At 46.1% G+C, this 20,509-nt stretch overlaps 5 protein-coding genes across 5 annotated transcripts; 3 read left to right on the top strand and 2 right to left on the bottom strand.

The window, feature by feature from the left end:
* Window positions 1-413: 413 nt before the first annotated feature.
* LOC120662670 (glycine, alanine and asparagine-rich protein-like) lies at window positions 414-1,028 on the top strand. Its single transcript, XM_039941767.1, has one exon. The coding sequence runs from the start codon at window positions 414-416 to the stop codon at window positions 1,026-1,028; it is 615 nt and encodes a 204-aa protein (XP_039797701.1).
* Window positions 1,029-1,536: 508 nt separating this feature from the next.
* LOC120660691 lies at window positions 1,537-4,288 on the top strand. The gene is made up of 3 exons (XM_039939316.1): window positions 1,537-1,651; window positions 2,290-2,687; window positions 3,001-4,288. Exons 2-3 carry the CDS (start codon window positions 2,304-2,306, stop codon window positions 4,102-4,104), a joined length of 1,488 nt encoding a protein of 495 aa, XP_039795250.1. The 5' UTR covers window positions 1,537-1,651; window positions 2,290-2,303; the 3' UTR covers window positions 4,105-4,288.
* A 2,314-nt stretch (window positions 4,289-6,602) lies between these two features.
* LOC120662669 (zinc finger RNA-binding protein-like) lies at window positions 6,603-8,717 on the bottom strand. The gene is made up of 3 exons (XM_039941766.1): window positions 8,630-8,717; window positions 7,800-8,071; window positions 6,603-7,494 (listed from the first exon to the last, which is right to left on the bottom strand). The coding sequence occupies exons 1-3, from the start codon at window positions 8,715-8,717 to the stop codon at window positions 6,859-6,861; spliced, it is 996 nt and encodes a 331-aa protein (XP_039797700.1). The 3' UTR covers window positions 6,603-6,858.
* Window positions 8,718-9,386: 669 nt separating this feature from the next.
* Window positions 9,387-11,506, top strand: LOC120662668 (UBP1-associated proteins 1C-like). The gene is made up of 3 exons (XM_039941765.1): window positions 9,387-9,474; window positions 9,615-9,802; window positions 10,331-11,506. Exons 1-3 carry the CDS (start codon window positions 9,387-9,389, stop codon window positions 11,294-11,296), a joined length of 1,242 nt encoding a protein of 413 aa, XP_039797699.1. The 3' UTR covers window positions 11,297-11,506.
* Window positions 11,507-11,623: 117 nt separating this feature from the next.
* Window positions 11,624-13,801, bottom strand: LOC120660692. Its single transcript, XM_039939317.1, has 4 exons — window positions 13,178-13,801; window positions 12,428-12,498; window positions 12,137-12,332; window positions 11,624-12,022 (listed from the first exon to the last, which is right to left on the bottom strand). Exons 1-4 carry the CDS (start codon window positions 13,532-13,534, stop codon window positions 11,831-11,833), a joined length of 816 nt encoding a protein of 271 aa, XP_039795251.1. The 5' UTR covers window positions 13,535-13,801; the 3' UTR covers window positions 11,624-11,830.
* Between the last annotated feature and the right edge of the window lie 6,708 nt (window positions 13,802-20,509).

Here is a 20,509-nt window from a genome sequence, read left to right as displayed (position 1 = left end):
CACAGTTTGCCTGTAAACCGCGAGACGAATCTAATGAACCTAATTAGGCCGTAATTAGACGCTAAATTGCTACAGTAATACTACGGTAAATAATCTCTACTGACGGATTAATTGAATTTATTAGATTCGTCTCGCGATTTACAGACGAGTTCTGTAATTTATTTTGTGATTAGTACTTCAAATATAAAAAGATGTTCTTTCAAATACTTTACAACCTGCAACTAAGGCCTGTAGCACGATTTTAAAGTGGGAAAGCGGACCCCGGCGGCCGGGTCTTCGGGCTCGCTTTGTCGCTAACCGTGTGTTTGGTTAGGAGAATGAGTCCAACCCGGATGGGTCGGACCTCTTTTTGGAGTGTTTGGATGGAGGCAGTAGGGGACGGAGCGGACCCAAGAGAGGTATATTCGGTGGATATGAGGGTTAGCTCTGTCCCACGAAATCTGGCGGACGAGTTCGCTCCGCTCCGCTCTGACGCGGCGTCTCTCTCCCGTCACTGCCCCATCTCCCTCCCGTCTCTCCTCTCTGCTGCCCCGTGCCCCATCTCTCTCCGTGCGGCCGGGCAGGGAACCGCGGGGGCCGGAGCTGCAGCTCGCCGGCGCGGCGCGGACGACGGCAGCGTGCGGGAGCAAGAGCTGCAGCACGGACGCCGGCGGCGCGCGGGAGCAGGAGCTGCAGCAGGGGCTCGCCGGGCGACGCGGACGCCGGCGGCGCGCGGGAGCAGGAGCTGCAGCCGGGGCTCGCCGGGTGACGCGGACGCGGGAGCGGGAGCACGGACGCCAGCGGCGCACGGCGGGGGGGGGGGGCGCTCGCGGGGGCCGGAGTTCGCCGACTGCTCCTGCGGCCACGGCACCGGCGACGGCCACGGCGGAGGAGGCCATGGCGGCGGCGGCGGCGCGAGGGCGGGGCCGTGGTCGGCCGGCTGGCGGAGGCCGCGGATGGGGCCGGCGGGCCGAGAGTGTGGCGGCCGGCGGCAAGGCAGGGCCGGCAGGCGAGGTGGGGGCGGCAAGGTGGGCAGGCGCTCGGGCTGAGGAAGAAGGAAAGGGAGAGAAAAAAAAGAAAAAAAAGGGTGAGAGGAAAAAATAAAAAGAAAAAGATGAGAGCTTGACAGGGGGGTCCATTGGTTGCAAGTGGGACCCTCACTAACGGTGTTATCATGCCATCCAAAACGTATTCCCAGTTCCTTCAACCAAACATGGAATGGGTTCACTCCGTCCTCAAAATCAGAAGTGCAACCAAACAATGAATGGGTTAGCTCCTTCCCCAAAATCCGGGTTGGATCCAATCCAACCCAGTGATCCCGCAACCAAACACACGGTTGTGATCCCGCAACCAAACACACGGTAAGCAAACCGTCGGCGGCGGGGCCTCCCACCGATCATCGTCGTCCTCGTCGGCATCACCAAAGGCTCGACCCAACTTTTTCCTCCACCTGCTACTAGTATTTGCTTTCGCACGCCCCACTTCCCCCCTCTCTCGCGCGCCCTCCGTCTTGGCTCGCCCACCGGAATCCCGCGGCACCCATCCCCGTTTCCTCGCCAAAAATGCTCCCCCCCCCCCCCCCCGGCCGACCCATGCCCATGGAGTTCGCCTGCCGCGGCCGCCCCGCCGCGGACCAGGACGGCGACGACAGCCGCCGCTCCCCTGCCGCACGGTACGTGACAATTCTCGTTCTCGCCGCCGCCACCCCCCTCCCCCTCCGCGGCCGAGTCTCTCAGGAAACAGACGGATCTTTTCGGTTTTGTTCTGCTCAGATTCAACATGCAAGTGATTCTCTTGTGCTCCGTGCCGAGAACCGGGGAATCTGCAACTGCTTTGCGAGCACCTTGCCTGTGCGTTTGGGACTGGAAACCCAATTTTGGAACTGTAGTTGCTAACATCATTGATAGAGCTACGGCCTCCTAGTTTCTTAAAAATCCATTCAAAAGCTCCGATAGCGATAGCAAGTGCAAGTGCAAGTTGATACCATGGCAGTTGTACCAAATCCACAGTTCTGCGCCTTTTAAAAAACGATAATAGTAGGTACATGTGGAACTGTTTACTGTTGGCAATGCTAAGGTGCATGCAGTCCGGAATTTCTTTATGTGACAGGGTAAAAGTTTCTGCTTCCGCCCGAATTTACTGGGCACTTTGAAAATATGCACGAGTACTGCCACTTAAAAAGAGTCTTCTTTCTCAAATATGAAAACTTTAGTCGTTATCTAATGTCCATTCTATTTGTTCTAAAAAATAATAATGTCCAGTCTATTTTGGTACATTGTGTTTGCTGACATCAATAATTAGACAAGGCAGACGCAGGAGACGCCATGCTGGTGATCAGAGATGCGTTGCTGTTGCAGCTCCAGAAGGATCGGCTTCGCCAGGAGATCATCATGGCAGAGCTGGCCAATTTAGAGAGTGCCATGGCTCTGCGCTCCGCTGCTCGTACTGCCTATGTGGAACAGCCTAAGCCATTGTTCTTCACCTTCAATGAGTTCATGCCGTACTTCAGATGGACAGAACATTGTTCCAATGTGGATGGGGTCCATGATCCGAAGAAAAAGGATGTAAAGCATGGGGGTGTGCAGCCGATGTCCGGGAAGCCTGCCAGTGAAAACCGATTCTGTGTATGCTCGAGGCCCTGTTGTTCCAATGGCAAGTCAGAGGAGAATGAAGCATTCGATGAGAAGAAACTTCAGGAATCCAATGAGGTGAGCATCTTATCCTTTACGCATGTTTTTTCTTATCTATTTTCTTTTTAGTTGTAAATTTAATGCACACTTCTTTAGAGTGCTGCTGAGAAGCAGTTTGTTCAAACTTGACTTTTGATCCTGTATATCTAGACCTTGGTAGGTGAGTATTCAGCTTTTACTGGAAACTTTAGTTGCCTTGTTTTTCACAATTGGCTTCCTGATGGGGTAATCAAAATGCATATAACATAGTGCTAACATCTTTACTAGCCTTTCTCTCATCATTATATTTCTGATACCAATGTTGTAATCAAATGTCAAATACTAAATACAGCCCAAGAAGACGTCATCTTCACTGAAATGGGAACTAACAGGAATAACTATACCTGTTAAAAAAACAAAGCTACCCCAGAGCTGGAGTTGTGCAATCTGCCAGGTGGGAACGCCGAACACGGAGCACAACATACACGAGCATTGTGCAGGGAAGAAACACCGATCAAATGTAGCATCATTGGAATCAAGAAACGAGGCCATTAGTCAGAAGGCACAAACAACAGCCGAATCTTCTTCCTGTGCAGGGCAGAAAACATCCTCTTTAAAATGGAGCTGCAGCATATGCCAGGCTAATGGTAGCAGTGAAGCAGATCTGAAGGAGCATCTCAGCGGAAGAATACATCAACAGAACACTGAAGCACAATGTCAGGAAGGTGACGGTATGGCTATGAACACTGAGCCACAGGAAGCGAAGGCTAAGAACACTGAGCCACAGGAAGCGAAGGCAAAGAACACTGAGCCACTGGAAGCGAAGTGTCACAAGAGCAATGTGCAGCAACCTTTAGAGAAGCCACCTAGTAGCATTTGTCAAGATAACTTTACCACTGATTCAGAATTGGGGAGTCTAGTTTTAGCAAAGATTCAGGCCCTATTGGATGCAATCAATAACATGGCAATGAATTCCGAGTCGCATGAAGCTAGGTCGCCTCCAAACAATGTGACGCAAGAAGCAGATCTGACTTCAGAATCGAATTGCAGCACTTGTCAAACTGGTACTGATTGCCAGTCATGTTGCTCTGAGCCTCAATCTGCAAATTCCCGTAGAATCAGGAAACGCCGAAAGAAAAGAGGAGCTCTAAAGGTAGAAGGCCAGGATGCAGAACCCGGTGACATGAAGCCAGCGGATAAAATATCTTCAGATGGTTCTTGCAGCAAGAGTGCAAGTTCAGAAGCGAAGCAGGCAACATATTTTTGCGAGGTCTGCAATTTGGATCTCTACAGCGAGAGCAAGCTTGCAAACCATTGCAATGGGGAGGAACACTTGGAGAAACAGAAGTTACTGAACTTTTGTGAGGTCTGCAATTTGCAGTGTAACAGCAGAAAAATGTTCGCTCACCACTGTACTGGGAAGAAGCACCGGAAAAATCTCAACGCAAATAAATAAAATGGAACTGTCTTCTGCCTGTTAATAGGGATTTTTTTCTTCTTCTCTAGGTGTTAGATGTGAGTTTGTAGAGCAAGATGCCAGCACCACGTGTGATTTTACGAAATTGTTTCAGATCACACTGTGGTGTCATAACAATTTAGTCAGTCAGTTTTGGTGCTGAATGCAACTGTCCTTTTCTCTATTGCAACCAGTGCTCTTATTCCATAAGTCTGCATAAGCTATTACAGAATAGCTTCTAGTGGTACATACAAGTACATGAATAACACACAAGCACCGGAAGAAACAATACCCCTTATGTCCTGCAACACTCTTAGTTAGGAGAAGAATGATGCAACAACACAACATTAGAGAGTAGCAAGAACAATGTTCCGATGCTGAACTTGGGGATCTCATACCACAGAAAAAGGCTCTTGACCTGATGAAAAAAGGTAGAGATTCTATCTAAAATATTTGCATGATATACAGGATTTCCAAACTGTTGCTATACTTTAGAGAAACACATGTTCAAGACATAGGATGCACTTGGGAGCACTTAAATGAGGACAGTAGGAACATCTCTCGGTAACCAATCTTTGCAAGGTTTGTGTACAGTATCAATTTGTACTTCATCAGACGGTGGACACTGATTGCGAACGAACTACTTTAAGCTTTGATAGCTTAGGATGTTTAGTGCCGTGCCACTGCCGCCATCTCTTAAACCTAGAAAGAGTTAGTAAATGGAAAATGGAAATCGCCGGCCACCGTCAACTCGTCACTGTTTCCTTCCGCTCACCATTTCACATTTCCCCTCCCAAGCTTCCTTTTTCCTCACGGCGATACGGCCCCGGGCCCTCCCCGGAACATCAATTTCTTTTCGAAAAATAGTGTATTATCGAATTGTAGTATACATAAATCCCTAGTAGTTCAAAAGTTGAAATCCCAGTCAACATCTCAAATCGTTTAACTAAGGGTCGAAATTTTGAATTAACAGGTTTCTAATCCTAGTGGGAAGACAAGTCCCACAAAGGCATTCTGCATAGTCGATCAGAGATATGATTTTAAATAGTGGACTATAGCCCTGCTATATAGCTCCGCTATAGTCTTTTTCAAGGGTCTCCGCTACGCTATTAGTATTTGTGCCGCGATGGCAGCTACGGACGCTAAATCCCGCTATAGCTGCGTTAAACGGTATAGCTTTAGTGCCGCTATAGCCTTAGGCTTAGCTCTATGCTACTGATTTGCTTATTTGGATAATTAAACATTTAAATTGTATGAATCTTGTTGTATTGTTAACTTAAGCAATGTTCCTTGGATTCTTGTAGCCTTGGAAACATATTTGTGATTATGATATTTTGTGCATCTATTACTTGTATTTTATATGATTTGATAGTAAAACCGTTATTTGTCATAGCCGGCTATAGCTTCCGCTATAGCTTTATAGCCTCTGCGAAAATAACTCCGCTATTTGTCATAGCCCGCTATTTAAAACCATGATCAGAAATAAATATCAATGTCAATGATGCCTGACCGCATGGTTTGTATAGCTCTAACTTGTTGAGTATGGATTTCATGTTAAATGAGTAGGATCAGAGCAAAAGACAGTTTCAACCAAATGAATCCAGAATCATCCACATGTATACATCTCATTCTCTTTCCGTTACACATTACAGTAATCTTCTTGTGTTTCTTTCCAGAAGGATAGTGAACGAGCATTTTGGCATAGTTGCACTAGGAATTGTGACAAAATCTTTGAGGAGAAAAAAGACATTTCTTTCCTACATATGTGATTCGGGGAAAGGGATCGGATAAGCGTAGGTAATGGAAGTCAAGTAACAAAACTCGCTCCTCAAATATTCAATAACATAAATCCCGAAGGTAAACCCAATTATACTGTAAGGTGAATTTTTGAAATCCTGGTTTTTGAAATTACGATGTCAAATGGATACTTTTGCAATGACAAAGGAGTGAAGGATATACTGTGATGTCAAATGAATTTTAACTTGGGATCCTTCGTGCAGAAGTGCTCATTTTACATTAAAAACTGGTCTGCTGGCATGAGTTCAGAGCGTTGCTTCCTGGTAGCTTGCAAAAAGGTTTCGACACACTATTTGCCTTAGTCTGCTGGCGGATTTGGAAGGAGAGAAATGGCAGAATTTTCAGAGCACAAGTTTCTACACTTCCTCATATGTTAATTTCCATCAAATCCGAAGCTGAGCTCTGGGTGCTAGCAGGAGCTAAGAGGCTAGGTCGTTTATTTTCTGAGTAATCAGCTTTCTAGTTTTCAAATTTGCAGCTAACTATTTTTTGTAATAGCGGCTGCACAACTAATGCTGCGCGTGTTTTGGCATTGCGCGTTGTAAAAGCACACCTTTTCCTACCTATTAATACAAAGATACGTAGCTCTCCTGCGTATTCGAGAAAAAAAACATTAAAAACTGGTCAAAATGTGTAGAGCATGCCAACAACCGACACCTTAAGAGAAAACTGAAAGGGATGGGAGGCTGCACTTTGGTCAATGTGAAAGTAACTTCACAGTAGCATTGAACATATCATAGCAGCATACATATTTCATAACATAGATATCAAAATATGTTGTACTAATGATAAAAGATATAGTTGCAGCCATTCCACAAAATGAGCGGAAACCGCCATAGCATGATTGAAATCATGGACACATCCATCGTTCCAGCTCCATGCTTCAAATCAGCCACATAAGGCCACGTTCGGTTCGGCCCGTTCCGGGCCTGGAATGGCCTGGAACCGTTCCAGACATTATTCTACCTGTGAAGGCCTTCCTGATCTGGAACGTTTCCTGCCAAGACCCGAACGGGACCATAGGCTTGCATTTTTCTCATTTTTCTGATGCTTCTTCCCAGTAAGATGGTTGGCGAGCATCTCTTCGCTGTTGCATTGCACCTTGCAGACCTTGCAGAAGGCCATCACCTTCTGCTTCCACACCTTCCCTCTGTGTTTCTTGTCCCGACGATGCTCCTTAAACATAAACTCATCGCTGCACTGCACATTGCAGACCTTGCAGAAATATAGTGACATCATTAGCCGCGGCATCTCCGAGCTCACAACGCTATTGCTGCTAGAACCATTCAAAGGTAGTTTACCCCAAGCAGAGGGTGCTCCTAGGTGCCCATAGCTCATTGCCATACTCTTGCTTTCTTCTTGCTGCAGTGCACGAATCATTGTCTGGTGCTGCTGCACGATGTTCCTTGACTCCAAGCTTGCCACATTTGACCGGTGCTGCTGCCCTGCGAAATGCTGTTGTAAGTTGTGCTCACTTGTTGATTCCACCTGGCAGACGGTACAGCTCCATCTCTCTGGTGTCTTTGGTTGCTTTACTGGTAAGGTTATTTCCGTCAGTTTCCATGTCTGTGAACGTGGTCCGGGCTGGTTTATCTGCATGTTTAACACACACTTCGATTAGATCATTGTTAGTTGAAAAGCAAGCAAAGCTAAGTTGGTACTAAGAACAGTATGCAGTTTATTAATTGGAACAGTAAAATGTATGATCCATGGAAAAGAAAGAAAGCAAACTTTCTCAACAAATCCATGTGTATACAAAATTTACCAAACAAAAAAAAAAGTCAAATCTTTGAGGACATCTTAATTAGCAGCCTTGTGAAAGTGAAGTTAACAAATGTAGATGGAATAATAAAAGAGAAAAGACCAAAGGAAAAGAAACATTACAGTAAGGTGCTCACCTCAATCGACTCTTGTTGTTTGATCTCCGTGACAGGCTTCAAGGGCTTCAAGTCCAAACTGCCACTCCTTTCATCCTTTTCCTTGGGATCTTGGACCGCACCCAAAACCCCACGGTGCGGCACGAAGGGGACAGGTTCACCCTGTTGCACATCAGCCATGCAGTTAAGGGCGCGATCTATCTTGGCCAGCTCGGTCTCGATGATCTCCTGGCGAAGGCGATCCTTCTGAAGCTGTGCCTGCAGCGCGTCCCTAATCACCAGAGTCGAGTACCCTGCACCAGTCACGCATAGAGAAGTTCTTCATGGCCAGTCAGCATGAAACATAACATCAGTAGATGTAAGTAAAATAAAAGATCATATATATACTTGTTTCCTTGGTGGCAACTCATCGACGCATCACAGCATTGTTCACGCCCTTTCCACAATTTTACATCCAATTGGAAGTTTGGAACTTGCTAGACTATGTACCTCGCAGTCATACTTGTAAGAGAAACAAGTAGTTTCTAAAAAGAAAAGGGAGAAGGGAAAAGCAATCTGACAAATTACAGCTGCTCGCTTCGTAGTACTATGATACTATGATTTTTATCAGGTGCAGAGCTACAGGTAAGGTCAAACCATCCTACAAAGTACTGACATCATTGCTAATGCGCCATGAAGATTGAGGTAAGAACCACTTGCATTTTTCCGAGTGATTGCTAGGCGTTGCATGGGTACGGATTCGCGGTCATGGAAACACAAGAGTGTGTGCGTGATTCCGAAAGAATCGAAACTGCATGGATCACTTGTTTTTCTGTTGTCGTCTCACAAATCGCAATGCAAGGTGTGCGTACCGTGCGACGGAAGGTCGCGGGAGGGGCGGCCGTCGCTGACGCCGCCGTCGGCCGCGGCGGTCGCCGGGCCCCGGCGCGAGAACTCCATGGTGATCGGTCGACCGCGAGGAGCGGAGCCAGGCAGCCGCGCCGTTTCGGTGGGAATGGCAGGCGGAGGGCCGCCGCGTGGATTTAAAGGCCGCGGCTGGCCGTCGCGGGCTCGCACCGCTTCCCCTTCGCGGGCTCGCGTTTCCGCGCGGCGGTTCTGTTCCCACAGCGCGCACGGCGACTGCCCGCGGTTGTGCTAGCTCTAACTGCCATTGGCAGCTCTAACGGCGACACACCATTCGCAGCCAACGGCGGTGCCAGCTTTAACTGCCATTGGTGCATTTATTTTCCGATTGATGAGGGCGCGCGGAAGCCGGGGACGCCCGCGGTTGGATTGGTGGCGCCGTGGCGGGCGCTTCCGGCTTCCACGTTCGCGCGGGAGCGCGGCGAGTGAACGGGGTCTCGGAAAGGCGAGCCGTCGCGCGCGCATCGCCCGAGGCAGCGCCGGGAACAGGCGGACGCGAAGGCGAAGGGGAAGAGAGCCGCCCCTACACTGGATGGACGGCCGTGAAGGCGCCTTGACTTGTTTCGGACGGCGGATGCGCGTGCCTCCCCGGCCTTCAAATGCTACGCGGCTTCTTTCTGCCTCACGACGCGCCCCCTCTCCACCCTGTCGCTCACCGAGAAACCGCTCCATTGATCTCCAGCAGAGCACCCGATCGGCAGACTGATGGAGTTCTTCGCCGGCCGAGGCGTAGTGGCGGCTGCGTCCGACGACGAAGGCGGCGGCAGCCGCTTCGCCGAGCCTCCGCAGCACGGTGGGTGTTTTGCTTTCTTGCTGACAACACGGGGGAAATCTCGCCTTCTCTCTCTCTCTCTCTCTCTCTCTCTCTCTCTACTAGGAGTTGCTATGATTTGTGCTGATCAACAGGAATCCCACGCTGCTTGTGTTGCGCAGGAGACTCGTCGATGCTGGTGATCAGGGACGCGCTGCTGTCGCAGCTCCAGAAGGACCGCCTCCGCCAGGAGATCATCATGGCCGAGCTTGCCAGGATAGAGCGCGCCATGGCCCTGCGCTCCGCCGGCGGCGAACGGGCTGATCCGGTGCGCCTCCCCTCGAACGGGCATGGCGTCGGCGCGGATGAGGTCCATGATCTGAAAAAGAATGATGGAGTAGCGCACGGGGGTGTGGGATTGGAGCCCGAGAAGCCTGCCATGGAAGATCACCCCGGTGAATGCTTCAAAACTTGCTGTGGTACCAGTAAGGCGGCAGATCAGGAGAATGCAGCACTGGATGAGTGCAAAATGCAATAATCCAGTCAGGTGAGCTCCTTAACATTATCTGAACCATCTGTTTTGCCTCTACGTTTCTTATTTATAGTATTGATTCTTCAGATTGCTGTTTAGCTAATGTTCGTGTTCTCTCGAACTAGATTTGTATATGGAGATTTAAGCAGAAAGTTCACATGCCCTGTTCCACAATTTCTCGTTCTAATCTTGTAATCGAGCTGCGCAAAACAACGACTTGGTAGCAATTTTACTTGTGTTGCTTTCTCCATTACTCTGAATTGAGTAGTTTCTTTTTGAGACCATGCTTTCACCATTAATTCAGTTGGTTACTACTTACTAATGCTCTGAATATCCAACTAAACTGCATGCCTGCATGCCCAACAGACTATGCTGCCCAAGGAGACCCCGCCATCATCAATTAAATGGAGTTGCGCCATCTGCCAGGCAAAAGCAACCAGTGAGGGCAACTTACTGCAGCATTTTGCCGGGCAGAAGCACCAGTCGAAAGTAGCAGCTCTGGTATCCAGAAAAAATGCCAATTTTCAGAAGGCAACGCCGACAGCAGAGGAAGCAAGGAACGTGAGGCAATATGCAGCAGAAAGGCCACATCCAACATGGCTTTGGAGGTTCTGCCAATCCAATTGCACTAGCAAATCAGACCTGGAGAACCACCTGAGAGGCAAGAGGCACAATGCAAAGATCCAAGCCCTGCTGGAAGAATGCAAGAACATGATGATGAATTTCGGGTCGACAGAACTGAAGCCGTATCCGACCAATGTGACAAAGGATGAAGAGAACACGGCATCGACATGGAACTGCAGCCTTTGCCAAGCCAAGTGCACTCGTCAGTCAGAGTTGGAGAACCACCTCAAGGGCAAGCGACACCAACTGAATTTTCTGGTTCTACAGGTAGAAGCACAACAATACGTTTCGGATTGGCGTTGTGGAATCTGTCTGGCCAAATGCAAGTCTGCATCTCAATTTGAGGATCACTGCAGTGGCAGAGGGCACAAGCAAAAGATAGATGCTCTTCTGAGAGGAGGCACTAATGCGAGATCCAGTGCCTTCCAGGCTGAGAAGAAGCCACCTTCAGATGGTTCTAACATCAAGGGTGGAATCTCAGAGACGGGGGCGCAGAGCACACTGTATTTTTGCAAGCTCTGCAATTTGCACTGCAACAGCAAGAACACGCTTGCTGAACATCGACGGGGGAAGAAGCACATCGAGAAGGTGGAGAAACGGATGTCATTGAGTTATTGTGTGGTCTGCAATTTGCAGTGCAACAGCGAGAAAATGCTTGCTCACCATTGTACGGGGAAGACACATCTAGCAAAGGTCAATGGCTGCTGATTGGAAATCTGCAGAGCAAGATTCTGGTACCATCTTTCATTTTAGGAACCGACTAGGATATGTGTTCATGCAGTACTATCTAGTATGCTCATCTGTTGCTCATGCTATGTTATTGATGTTTTTGAAGTGGGGTGGTCTCTAACACAAATCTTTAACTTTGACCACCCTTCTGCATACTGGATCTGTATAAAAAGTATTTTCCACAAGCTACGTGCAGGTCTAGTATATAATTGTGGAGGTACAACACCCAAATATAAAATGCAAGGCTAATAAAAAAAACTACAATACGGGGAATTTAACCTCCAAGCTTACACTCGTCCTGAAATCTGGATAGAACTCACTCATAGCACAACAATTCTCACGTCAAACTTGCATAAGAGCAACCATCTGAATTTGTCAATCAGGCATTGCAACCATGTCACCGTGCATATAATATAACTATCCTTACTGATTGTTCCTGTACAAAGACTACTGAGCATTTGGGGGTATAGCAAGGGTAATCAATTATCATAGAAGGTTATTTCTTAACCAATATTAGGCCTTCAACGCCATCTGGTCTTGCCATGGGATCGCCCTCTTATCATCACTTGCCGGAGAGTTTCCTGTATCCCTACAAACAGATAATTTGACATCTGCTGCAATCATCTCTTCTTCCACCCCAACTTGATCAAACTTATCAGGTTCTAGATGGCCCCTATGCCCTTGGCAATCATTCCTCTCATCATTCTGCACACAAAGAGGTGCCTTTAATAACCAGAAACCTATACTAAAGCTTTTCTACCAGAAACTCATACTAAAGCTTTTCTCATACAATTTACTTCACGAAGTCCCATTACATACCACTAGAGATCCTTGATTCAAGTCAACATTTGGGTTTTTGCTGGACGAAGGCCCTTCAGTCCTGGCCACATCATGATCTTCAAATGCTGAAGCCCTTCCCAACGGCGATGGAATGTACCGAGCCTTCTTCTTCAGCTTGTAATGTGTCTTCTGCGAATTGCCCTTGGCAAAGGATCCGTACTTCCTTCGCAAGAACCTTGCAACATAAACCAGTTTACACAGTCACGAAGCTGAAAGGTGGCAGTGCTGTCAGCGTGAAGCGATAAACCAAGAACAGAGGAACTGTCATACTTGACTTCAGCAAGGAGGGCGAGCTTTGTCCGGTTTGCACTCAGTAGCCTCTTCTTCTTTGCCTCAGTCTCCTGCAGCAAATGTTGTACATATATCAGATTCAAGTCAGTAAAGTATATGATTACTACAAGATCCATACCATTGTGTCATTCTACAACTGGAATCATACAGTCACTCCCTAGGACCCGGTTGTACGACAACAAAGAATCATAGAGTGTAAAACAACCCCCACTGCTAACAACAATAGATGAATAGCTGAATCATACAGTCACAACCTAGCTCCTGGTTGAACAACAAAGAATCATACGATCAAACAACCCCCACTCCTAACAACATGAGGTGAACAATCAAATCGACTCCCCGGAATTACTACCGCAATGACTAATCCAAGAACACGCTAAACATCGACTAGAACAGGGATAGCGTGAGAAATTGCATTCAAGCAGGCAGGGCACACCTAGTCAATGAAGCTGGCCGTAAATCCAAACAACATTAGATGAACAATCAAATCAACTCCCTGGTATTACTACTCCGCAATGACTAATCCAAGTACATGCTAAACATCGACAAGAACGACAGGGATAGCGTAATAGTTTGCAATCAAGCAGGCAAGACATACTAGTCAATCAAGCTGGCCATAAATCCATAAACTAGGAGCAGCAAGAAAAGCAGGGGGAAGAAAAAGATTTGAAGCTAGATTGAACAGAGGAAGAGTGAACTGCCAGGGAAGACGGCGCGCGCGCTGCTCACCTGCACCAGGTCGTTGTAGTCGCGCGAGAGAGAGCGGAACCTGTCCCCGGCACCGGCGTCCCTCTCCGCGTGCGCCGCCGCCGCCGCGGGCCTCTTCTTCTTCTTGTCCTTGCTCCTCCGCACGAGCAGCGGCTCCCCGCCGCCGTCCATCGCGCCGGCGAGGCGGGGCGCGGCCGGCAACCCGGCGCCCGGGCTCGGGTCACGGGAGGCCGGGAGGGCGAGCACGGCGGCGGAGGATGGGGAAGGGAGGAGGCGAGATCCGGGCGGGGACGGGGAAGAGGAGGGGAGACCGGGGCCGCGTGGTGGCGTCAGCAGGGCGTCTCCTTTCCTTCCCCGCTCCCCACCAATATCATCCATGTATCCGGTGCGGTGCGGGGGACATCGCGTCGTGCCGGGGGCAGGTCAAGGGCGAGGCCGAGAGGCGGGGCGCGTGAGGCGACACAGCAGCCGTGCTTTGCTCCGGAGGACCATTGGATTGGGTGGGTCGGGGGTCGGAGACGAGGGGCACGCTGCTGGCTCTCGCTGGCTGCTGGGCTCGGAGCCGGAGCTGGATGTGGATGCAACGGCCACCACCTGTTTTTCCGCCATATCCAGGCGGTTGACGGTGGACCTCGGGCACCCATGAGGCCATGAAGCTTCGGTGCATGTTTTGGCGCCGGTGATTGGTCGGGGCTGTTTGTCTTCCCCTCTCTCTTTCTGGCGTCCTGTCCACACGGCAAATTTAACCCATCTTCTCCTCTCAAAAGCTTCGATCTTTTTCCATCCTCGAGCTTCCATCGCCGGAGGCTAGATCGATTAGGAAGATAGCAGTACGGCCGTCACCGGACGACGACGTAGGAATGCAGTTAGTTGCTTGCCATGGAAAGCTTCTTTGTTCGCATTGTTTCGCACTCGTACCGGCATTTTGATTACGCCAGACCAAAAGATGTCACCGATTCTTTCCAATTGTGCATGTGTGTTGTGTTGACGGCTGAAATCTAAGGATTGTTGTACAGATGGAATCGCAACTTTCTTCTAAGACTTTTGACGCACAGCTACTCGTGACTTTGGTTTGGCGTCAGATTTTTGCTGGAACTTCTCTTTTGTAACCTACAATTTATTACCAAATAGAGTTTTTTTTCTTCAAAATTGCATCCGTGTACTGCGGTCGCTACACGGCATGGTGTACTATCGCGCTCGTTGCACGACATGTTGACATGTTGTTCCACCTGTCAAATATGTGGCATACTTCTTTCTCCAGGACTTCATCCATATACCACACTTGTTACACGACATGTTGTATCCACGTGTCACATAATTCCATTTATGAAATTCTTCTAGGCCAAGATTTTCGATGCAAAGCTACTCGTGACTTCGGTTTGGGGCCAGATTCTTGCTGGAACTTCTCTTTTTATAACTTGCAAGTTATTACCAATTAGAGTTTTTCTCCAAAATTTCATTCGTGTACCGCGCTCGCTACGCGGGATGGTGTACCCACTTGTCACGTGTGTGGAGTCCACTCCTTTCTTTGGAATTTCATCCACATATCGTGCTCCCTACATAACGTGTTGTTCCACCTGTCAAGTATGTGAGTCCACTTCTTTCTTCAGGACTTCATCCATATACCACACTCGCTACATGACATGTTGTATCCACGTGTCACATGTGCGAGGTCCACCTTTTTCTTCGGGATTTCATCCGTGTACCGCACTCGCTGTCCGACATGTTGTATCCACGTGTCATATGTGTGGGGTCCACCTTTTTCTCCAGGATTTCATCTATGTACCACACTCGCTACACGACATGTTGTACCCACCTATCAGGTTCTTAGGCCCACTCTTTCCTCTGGAATTTTTATACCGTGTACTACATTTACTACAAGATATGTTGTACCACTTCACTTTTCACTTGGGTGCTCAAAGGATGGGGTGAAGATTACAAGCACTCCACTCTCTTTCCAATCTCTTTCTCAACCCTAGCTCTATTGTCTTCTCAGAACTCAAGATAATGTAGAGAGAGGAGGTGAACTTTGGCCTTGGCGAAGCGATCTTTGTGGGTAGCACTAACAAGAAATGAAGGTAGAGATGAAGAGACATATATACTCGAGTTCACCAAAACTTCTTATTACCCTTATTCAGTTATGTGGTAGATCCTCCAACACCTTACCAAACCATTTGGCCTTACGACCTACGTTCAACGGCAACCCACCTAAATATTACATGTAGGAACATGAGTCAGCCCTCGTGACAGTAAGATATTTGTGGACTCAAATATAAATAGAAAAATGTACCAATATGAACTTCAAGCCATTTTCTTTCATCATCTTGAGGATGCCAACACCATTTGCATTTCACAATTGGGACTACTCACATTACTGCCCATGTAATAGTGACATTGTCAATACTAAATGCATAACAATAAGTTATTTTAGTTCTTTTTGCTAATAAAATACTTGTAGGTGTAGAAGTGAAATGTCACATGTGTTGGTGCCACTTACACCTGGTATGAACCACAAGCTCACAGATTAGTGTAGCTTTTGCCTTAGGGTTTTCCCTAAGGTTTATCACCTCAGTAAAAGTGGTTTATGATTCAGCTCTTTGTACTAATTCTACTGACTGAAGAAAGCAAATGTGTACAAAATTTAAGTAAAGACTAGATTCATACCCGTGCGTTGCTACGGGTGGCACAAGATATAGTACAATACGAAGAGGATTCAGTAAGGTAATAATAGTGTTTAATCATGATATATACCATTTTGGTTAATTCAAGAACATATTTGCAATAATTAAATATCAGGTAGGAGTTTTGAATATGCATTTCTGATATGCATTCGCCTCGTGCCAACACATCAATCAAAAAGTTTCGCATATGGTATGCTTCACGACACTCCTTGTTTATCTCACTCCTCCATTGGCTAGACATTGCTGAAAGTCTATAAGTAACTGGAGCTCTGACCATCTCTCTTTTCCACTCATTAGGGTCAACCATTTGTGGTAGGCAATTCTCTGAACAAATATCAGTCGTGAACAAATATAAATGGAATGCTCTTCCCATGGATCTAGGATCACTTGCATACACTCCCACAACACAAATGATATTTATCTAAGAATACCAAAAGGTTGGGCATGAGTTCGACCTCTTCCCCCCCCCTTACCATCACTACATAGGAGAAATCAATCATGTCAAAACAAGCACACTATGATGATTTATGTAGAATAACAATAACCAGAAGGTTACTGCAAACGTGCTGAGATCGCTAGCCAAGTACATGAAGTGTTTATCAACATTGCTCTATGATATCATAACGATCACGAATATGAATGTAGCAATTATATATCGAAATTCCCCTTTAATCCTAGGAGAGAATAGAGACTTTACCATATGATCTTAAATATCTTGACACACGAATGGGGTATGAAGACTCTGGAATGTAACTAGATCGAAGATGGTGGTGACATGAGGCGAAAAGGGCCTAGGCCAATCAGTGTGGAGCACACACCTAGCCCAATTGGCCAAGGGTGTTCTTTCGTCCTTCAGTGGTTATGATCCAATCTTCTATCTATTCCTTCACTTGAGGTGGTGGGGGAATGGCTAAAATGAGTTGTATTCACAAACCCTATATCTCTTCTACATGTGGTCCTTTAGGCGTTGGTCCGGAGGCATATCTAGATCAATGGTTGGACCGTTATGGGCTTCAATATACAAGAATGGGAGCTTGATTGGGATCCAGAATGGGCTAGGCTGATCGAACCAATCACTACAACAAATATCACCTTTTTGTGACAAATATCTCATGACATTGGGTCTATTCGTTGTTATGGTGTTCAGTTTTATGACGTTCTATATCAGGCACTATTGCTTAGTGACAAAAATGAGGTGTTTGTCATTAAGACTAACAAGAAATCATCATAAACTACTCCAATGCTAAATAGTAACAAACTTTATTTTGTCACTAAGGGTAGCAATTGAATGTCACTAAATTTTCCAAAAGAAAAAGGCGGGGTTTGGGTTGGTCCCACTACCACTAATTTCTACTTTCTATGACATAAATGAAATGTCATAAAAGGCCATATGTGTTGTAGTGAATGGATGCCAAGCTAATTGTCTTGAGCCCTTTCTAGCTCCTCTATTGCTCGTCTTCCTCATGTATGCTCTCCTTGATGGTCCTGATCCACGTGTCTATCGATCTCGTACCAGAACTACCTGTTTGTGTTGGATTTCTATGAAATTGCAATATGCTCCAAAACACAGCATAGATATAAATATGAGATTATTTCAGACTCCAAGTGACAAGTCAGTATAAGAATTAATCCAAAGTCACCACTAAAATAGTACATAAAAGGTGTATTAATATCAAACACCAACAACATGTAAATGGAAAGATGAACTGATCTGATCCACCGTGGGATCATTTTCATGGAGAATCCAACTCAGATTCACTTTGGCATTTTATATTTAAGATTTCACAATCACATGCCACATATGGAATGGTATTAACAGTAAAAGGTTCCCTCCTTTTACATTACATGCTATTTCTCTCACTACATGCATGTAGAGACATTATTTTGGATTCTAGAGACATTTTATATATTGTCTCTATCATAGAGTCAACTATGTCGTAGAGGTGTCACTATAGCCGGTGTCACTTTGATAGAAGAGACACTCTGTTACTTATCTCTATCTTCTATAAGACAACTTGTAATGGCGCACTATGTTACTTATCTCTATGTTCTATAAGACAACTTGTAATGTCACACTATGTTACTTATCTCTATGTTCTATAAGACAACTTGTAATGGCACACTATTATGTCTCTACCCTCTAGGTGCACTAAAAATATTAAAAATATATATATGATAATACTTCAGTGATGGAGATTTGAAGCTTCGAACTCAAGACCTCACACTATATTGTATAATCTTCGACTTGCTAGCCATCTCAACCTTACAGCAATTGTTACACATATACTTACTTAGTATAATTCTTATGAGTATTCCATAATATGCCTCAATGATTTAAATAGTGTCTCAAGATATTAAAAGGAATGACTCAAACTATGCCTCTACGGTGCTATGGTCAAAATTTAAAGTGTCTCGAACTTGCCCCTAATAATATGCATTGACATTTTTATGAAATGACTTAACAAGATATCTCTATGATTTAAAATCATCAAATAGTATCTTAATACATGTGACGCTTTATAAAGTGCCATAAAAAGTATCTTTACAATATATGTGATATATTTGTAAAGATATGTTATAAAATATATTGACAAAAGTGTCTCTAAATTAGATTTGTGTTGTAGTGTCTGTAAGTGGAATGTGCAACCCATTGGTCGAGTTAGCCATAGTTCCTTATAACAAGGCACATGTAGAAAAAGAAACATGTTTAGTTAATATAGTAAAACTAGGCCAGGACACTCGAATTTAAGATAAGAGAGCTCAAACAGGTGTATGAGGATGCAGCAACATTCAGGTCTGAAGTTACGCAAAAGTTTCCTATTTTGTTAGTAATGTGTTTATCACTAAAGCACTGCTGAGGATGTGGAGTTTGTTGTGGATGTATAAATTGTGCTCTTGATTGCGTGAAGTTTCAGATTTCGCCGTTATGGATGTGTTCGGTACATAACCTGATGATTGCTGAGTGGAGTGCGAGGACTTCTAAGGCATATGCTCATTCATTTGGTGTGTATGTCTGATTTGGGAAGTTGTTTTGCTAGGTATGTCATCTTTGGAAACGATACTCTGCTCCTTCCATGACATTTGACATCATAGAATCAATGAAGCCAGCCACTCTTTTGCTCTTGAGGTATGCTACATTTGTCTCTTTGAGAAAGCTGTATTGACGTGAAAGTTTCAATGTTAAAAAAGACCACGAAACGTGCAACTAACATCAGAGGCAAAGAACAAAACATAGAAGAAAAGCTGCATTTTTCCCTATAGATTTTGATACGTACATGAGTGCGAACCAACAATATAGTGACATCCAACAAAGTTGAAGTAACCCACATTGCATCAGACTGTTGCATTTGTGTGCGTTGATTTGGAAATCCTCTAGCCACATGCTTCAAATAGCGCGGTACCACCTGGAGCATGAATTTGACATGCATGATAAAAAAAAAAGCATTCCTTCTTGTAATCATTAATCCTCACCACCTGGAGCACAAAATGAGACAGATGATTTGAAAGCCACAATATATGCCACCAAGCTTGGCATTTCAGTGAGATATTTACGAACAGAGGTCCAGTCATCTCAACATGATTATTCTTTTGTGTGGTTACGGCGGATTTGAGCTTCACAAATTTCAGGTAAGTGGGTATTGAATTTAAACTCAAATTTGAACTTAGCTAATCGATGTATATGTTTAGTAAACACATAACAAATACAAGTATAAGTGAAAAGCTAACTGGGATAATTACATTACGTGTCCCTGGTTCACAAGGACCAGTGGTTCACCGGTTCAGCCGTGTGTTGAGCGCTAAGAGCCGGTGCTTTCATGCCATTCTGCAGTGCTGGTTGCAATCGAATCTAGCTACCTAGGACTGAGGAGTAGTGCTGGATGTGTCTGCATAATGCACCCACCACAAGATGTTGCGGCTCATGTTCCTGCTTGGACCACTACCTTGTTCATCAGTAACTGCTCCATTTCAATGTGCTAGTGATGCTGCTTGACCAAAATCTAAAATGGAGTACGGTGCTGCAGACTCGGGATTCAAAATGAAAAATTCAGGCCAAACTTTATGCATAATTTCAAACCTGTGCTTCGGACGCATAATTCCAGCATTCAAACCTGTGCTTTGGGACTAGAGCTGGGACTTGGGCCGTGCAGTGCCGGCCCGGCCCGGCTCTCTCGTGCCTCGTGCCGTGTCGGGTTTAGATTTTTAGGCATGATCGGCACATCGTGCCGTGTCGTGCTGGCACGACAAGTCTTTTATCGAGTCCAAGCACGGCCCATGGCACGCCGGCACGCCTTCGTGCCGTGCCGGCCCAAGCACGGCCCTCCGGATACTTGCAATTGGATTTATATGCATCGATGTAGAAATATTATTATTGCAATTAGAAAGCACGTAAACTATCCATGGTATGAAAATTACATGATTTTCTTGAATGAATAATATTTTCTTTCATGATTATTATTAATTAGAAAGGAAGATTAATTGTCATAATAGAACAAGGGGCTACGTAATGGCCGATGGGCTGTTTTCGTGCCGTGCCGGCCCAAGCACGGTCCAAAATGCGGGTCGTGCCATATAGCCCGTCGTGCTGAAATTCTAGGCACGGCCCTCGTGTTCGTGTCGTGCCGGCACGGCCTAAAATATTTCGTGCCGTGCTATGCTTTGGGTCGTGCCAAAT

The sequence above is a fragment of the Panicum virgatum genome, chromosome 2N (genome assembly GCF_016808335.1).
Source record: "Panicum virgatum strain AP13 chromosome 2N, P.virgatum_v5, whole genome shotgun sequence".
Taxonomy (NCBI): domain Eukaryota; kingdom Viridiplantae; phylum Streptophyta; class Magnoliopsida; order Poales; family Poaceae; genus Panicum; species Panicum virgatum.
Note: the sequence above shows the minus strand (reverse complement) of the source record. Positions and strands in the feature narration are given on the sequence as shown.

Bases quoted from the DNA above. Each gene is read 5' to 3' on its own strand.
- LOC120662669 (XM_039941766.1), bottom strand. From the start codon at position 8,717: ATGGAGTTCTCGCGCCGGGGCCCGGCGACCGCCGCGGCCGACGGCGGC. The intron at 8,072-8,629 runs GTACGCACACCT...TGACTGGTGCAG, and splicing joins CCGCGACCTTCCGTCGCACG to GGTACTCGACTCTGGTGATT. The intron at 7,495-7,799 runs GTGAGCACCTTA...TTAAACATGCAG, and splicing joins AACAACAAGAGTCGATTGAG to ATAAACCAGCCCGGACCACG.
- LOC120662670 (XM_039941767.1), top strand. From the start codon at position 414: ATGAGGGTTAGCTCTGTCCCACGAAATCTGGCGGACGAGTTCGCTCCG.
- LOC120660692 (XM_039939317.1), bottom strand. From the start codon at position 13,534: ATGGATGATATTGGTGGGGAGCGGGGAAGGAAAGGAGACGCCCTGCTG. The intron at 12,499-13,177 runs GTGAGCAGCGCG...CATTTGCTGCAG, and splicing joins ACTACAACGACCTGGTGCAG to GAGACTGAGGCAAAGAAGAA. The intron at 12,333-12,427 runs GTATGACAGTTC...TTATGTTGCAAG, and splicing joins GCCCTCCTTGCTGAAGTCAA to GTTCTTGCGAAGGAAGTACG.
- LOC120662668 (XM_039941765.1), top strand. From the start codon at position 9,387: ATGGAGTTCTTCGCCGGCCGAGGCGTAGTGGCGGCTGCGTCCGACGAC. The intron at 9,475-9,614 runs GTGGGTGTTTTG...TGTGTTGCGCAG, and splicing joins CGCCGAGCCTCCGCAGCACG to GAGACTCGTCGATGCTGGTG. The intron at 9,803-10,330 runs GTCCATGATCTG...CATGCCCAACAG, and splicing joins ATGGCGTCGGCGCGGATGAG to ACTATGCTGCCCAAGGAGAC.
- LOC120660691 (XM_039939316.1), top strand. From the start codon at position 2,304: ATGCTGGTGATCAGAGATGCGTTGCTGTTGCAGCTCCAGAAGGATCGG. The intron at 2,688-3,000 runs GTGAGCATCTTA...TACTAAATACAG, and splicing joins AACTTCAGGAATCCAATGAG to CCCAAGAAGACGTCATCTTC.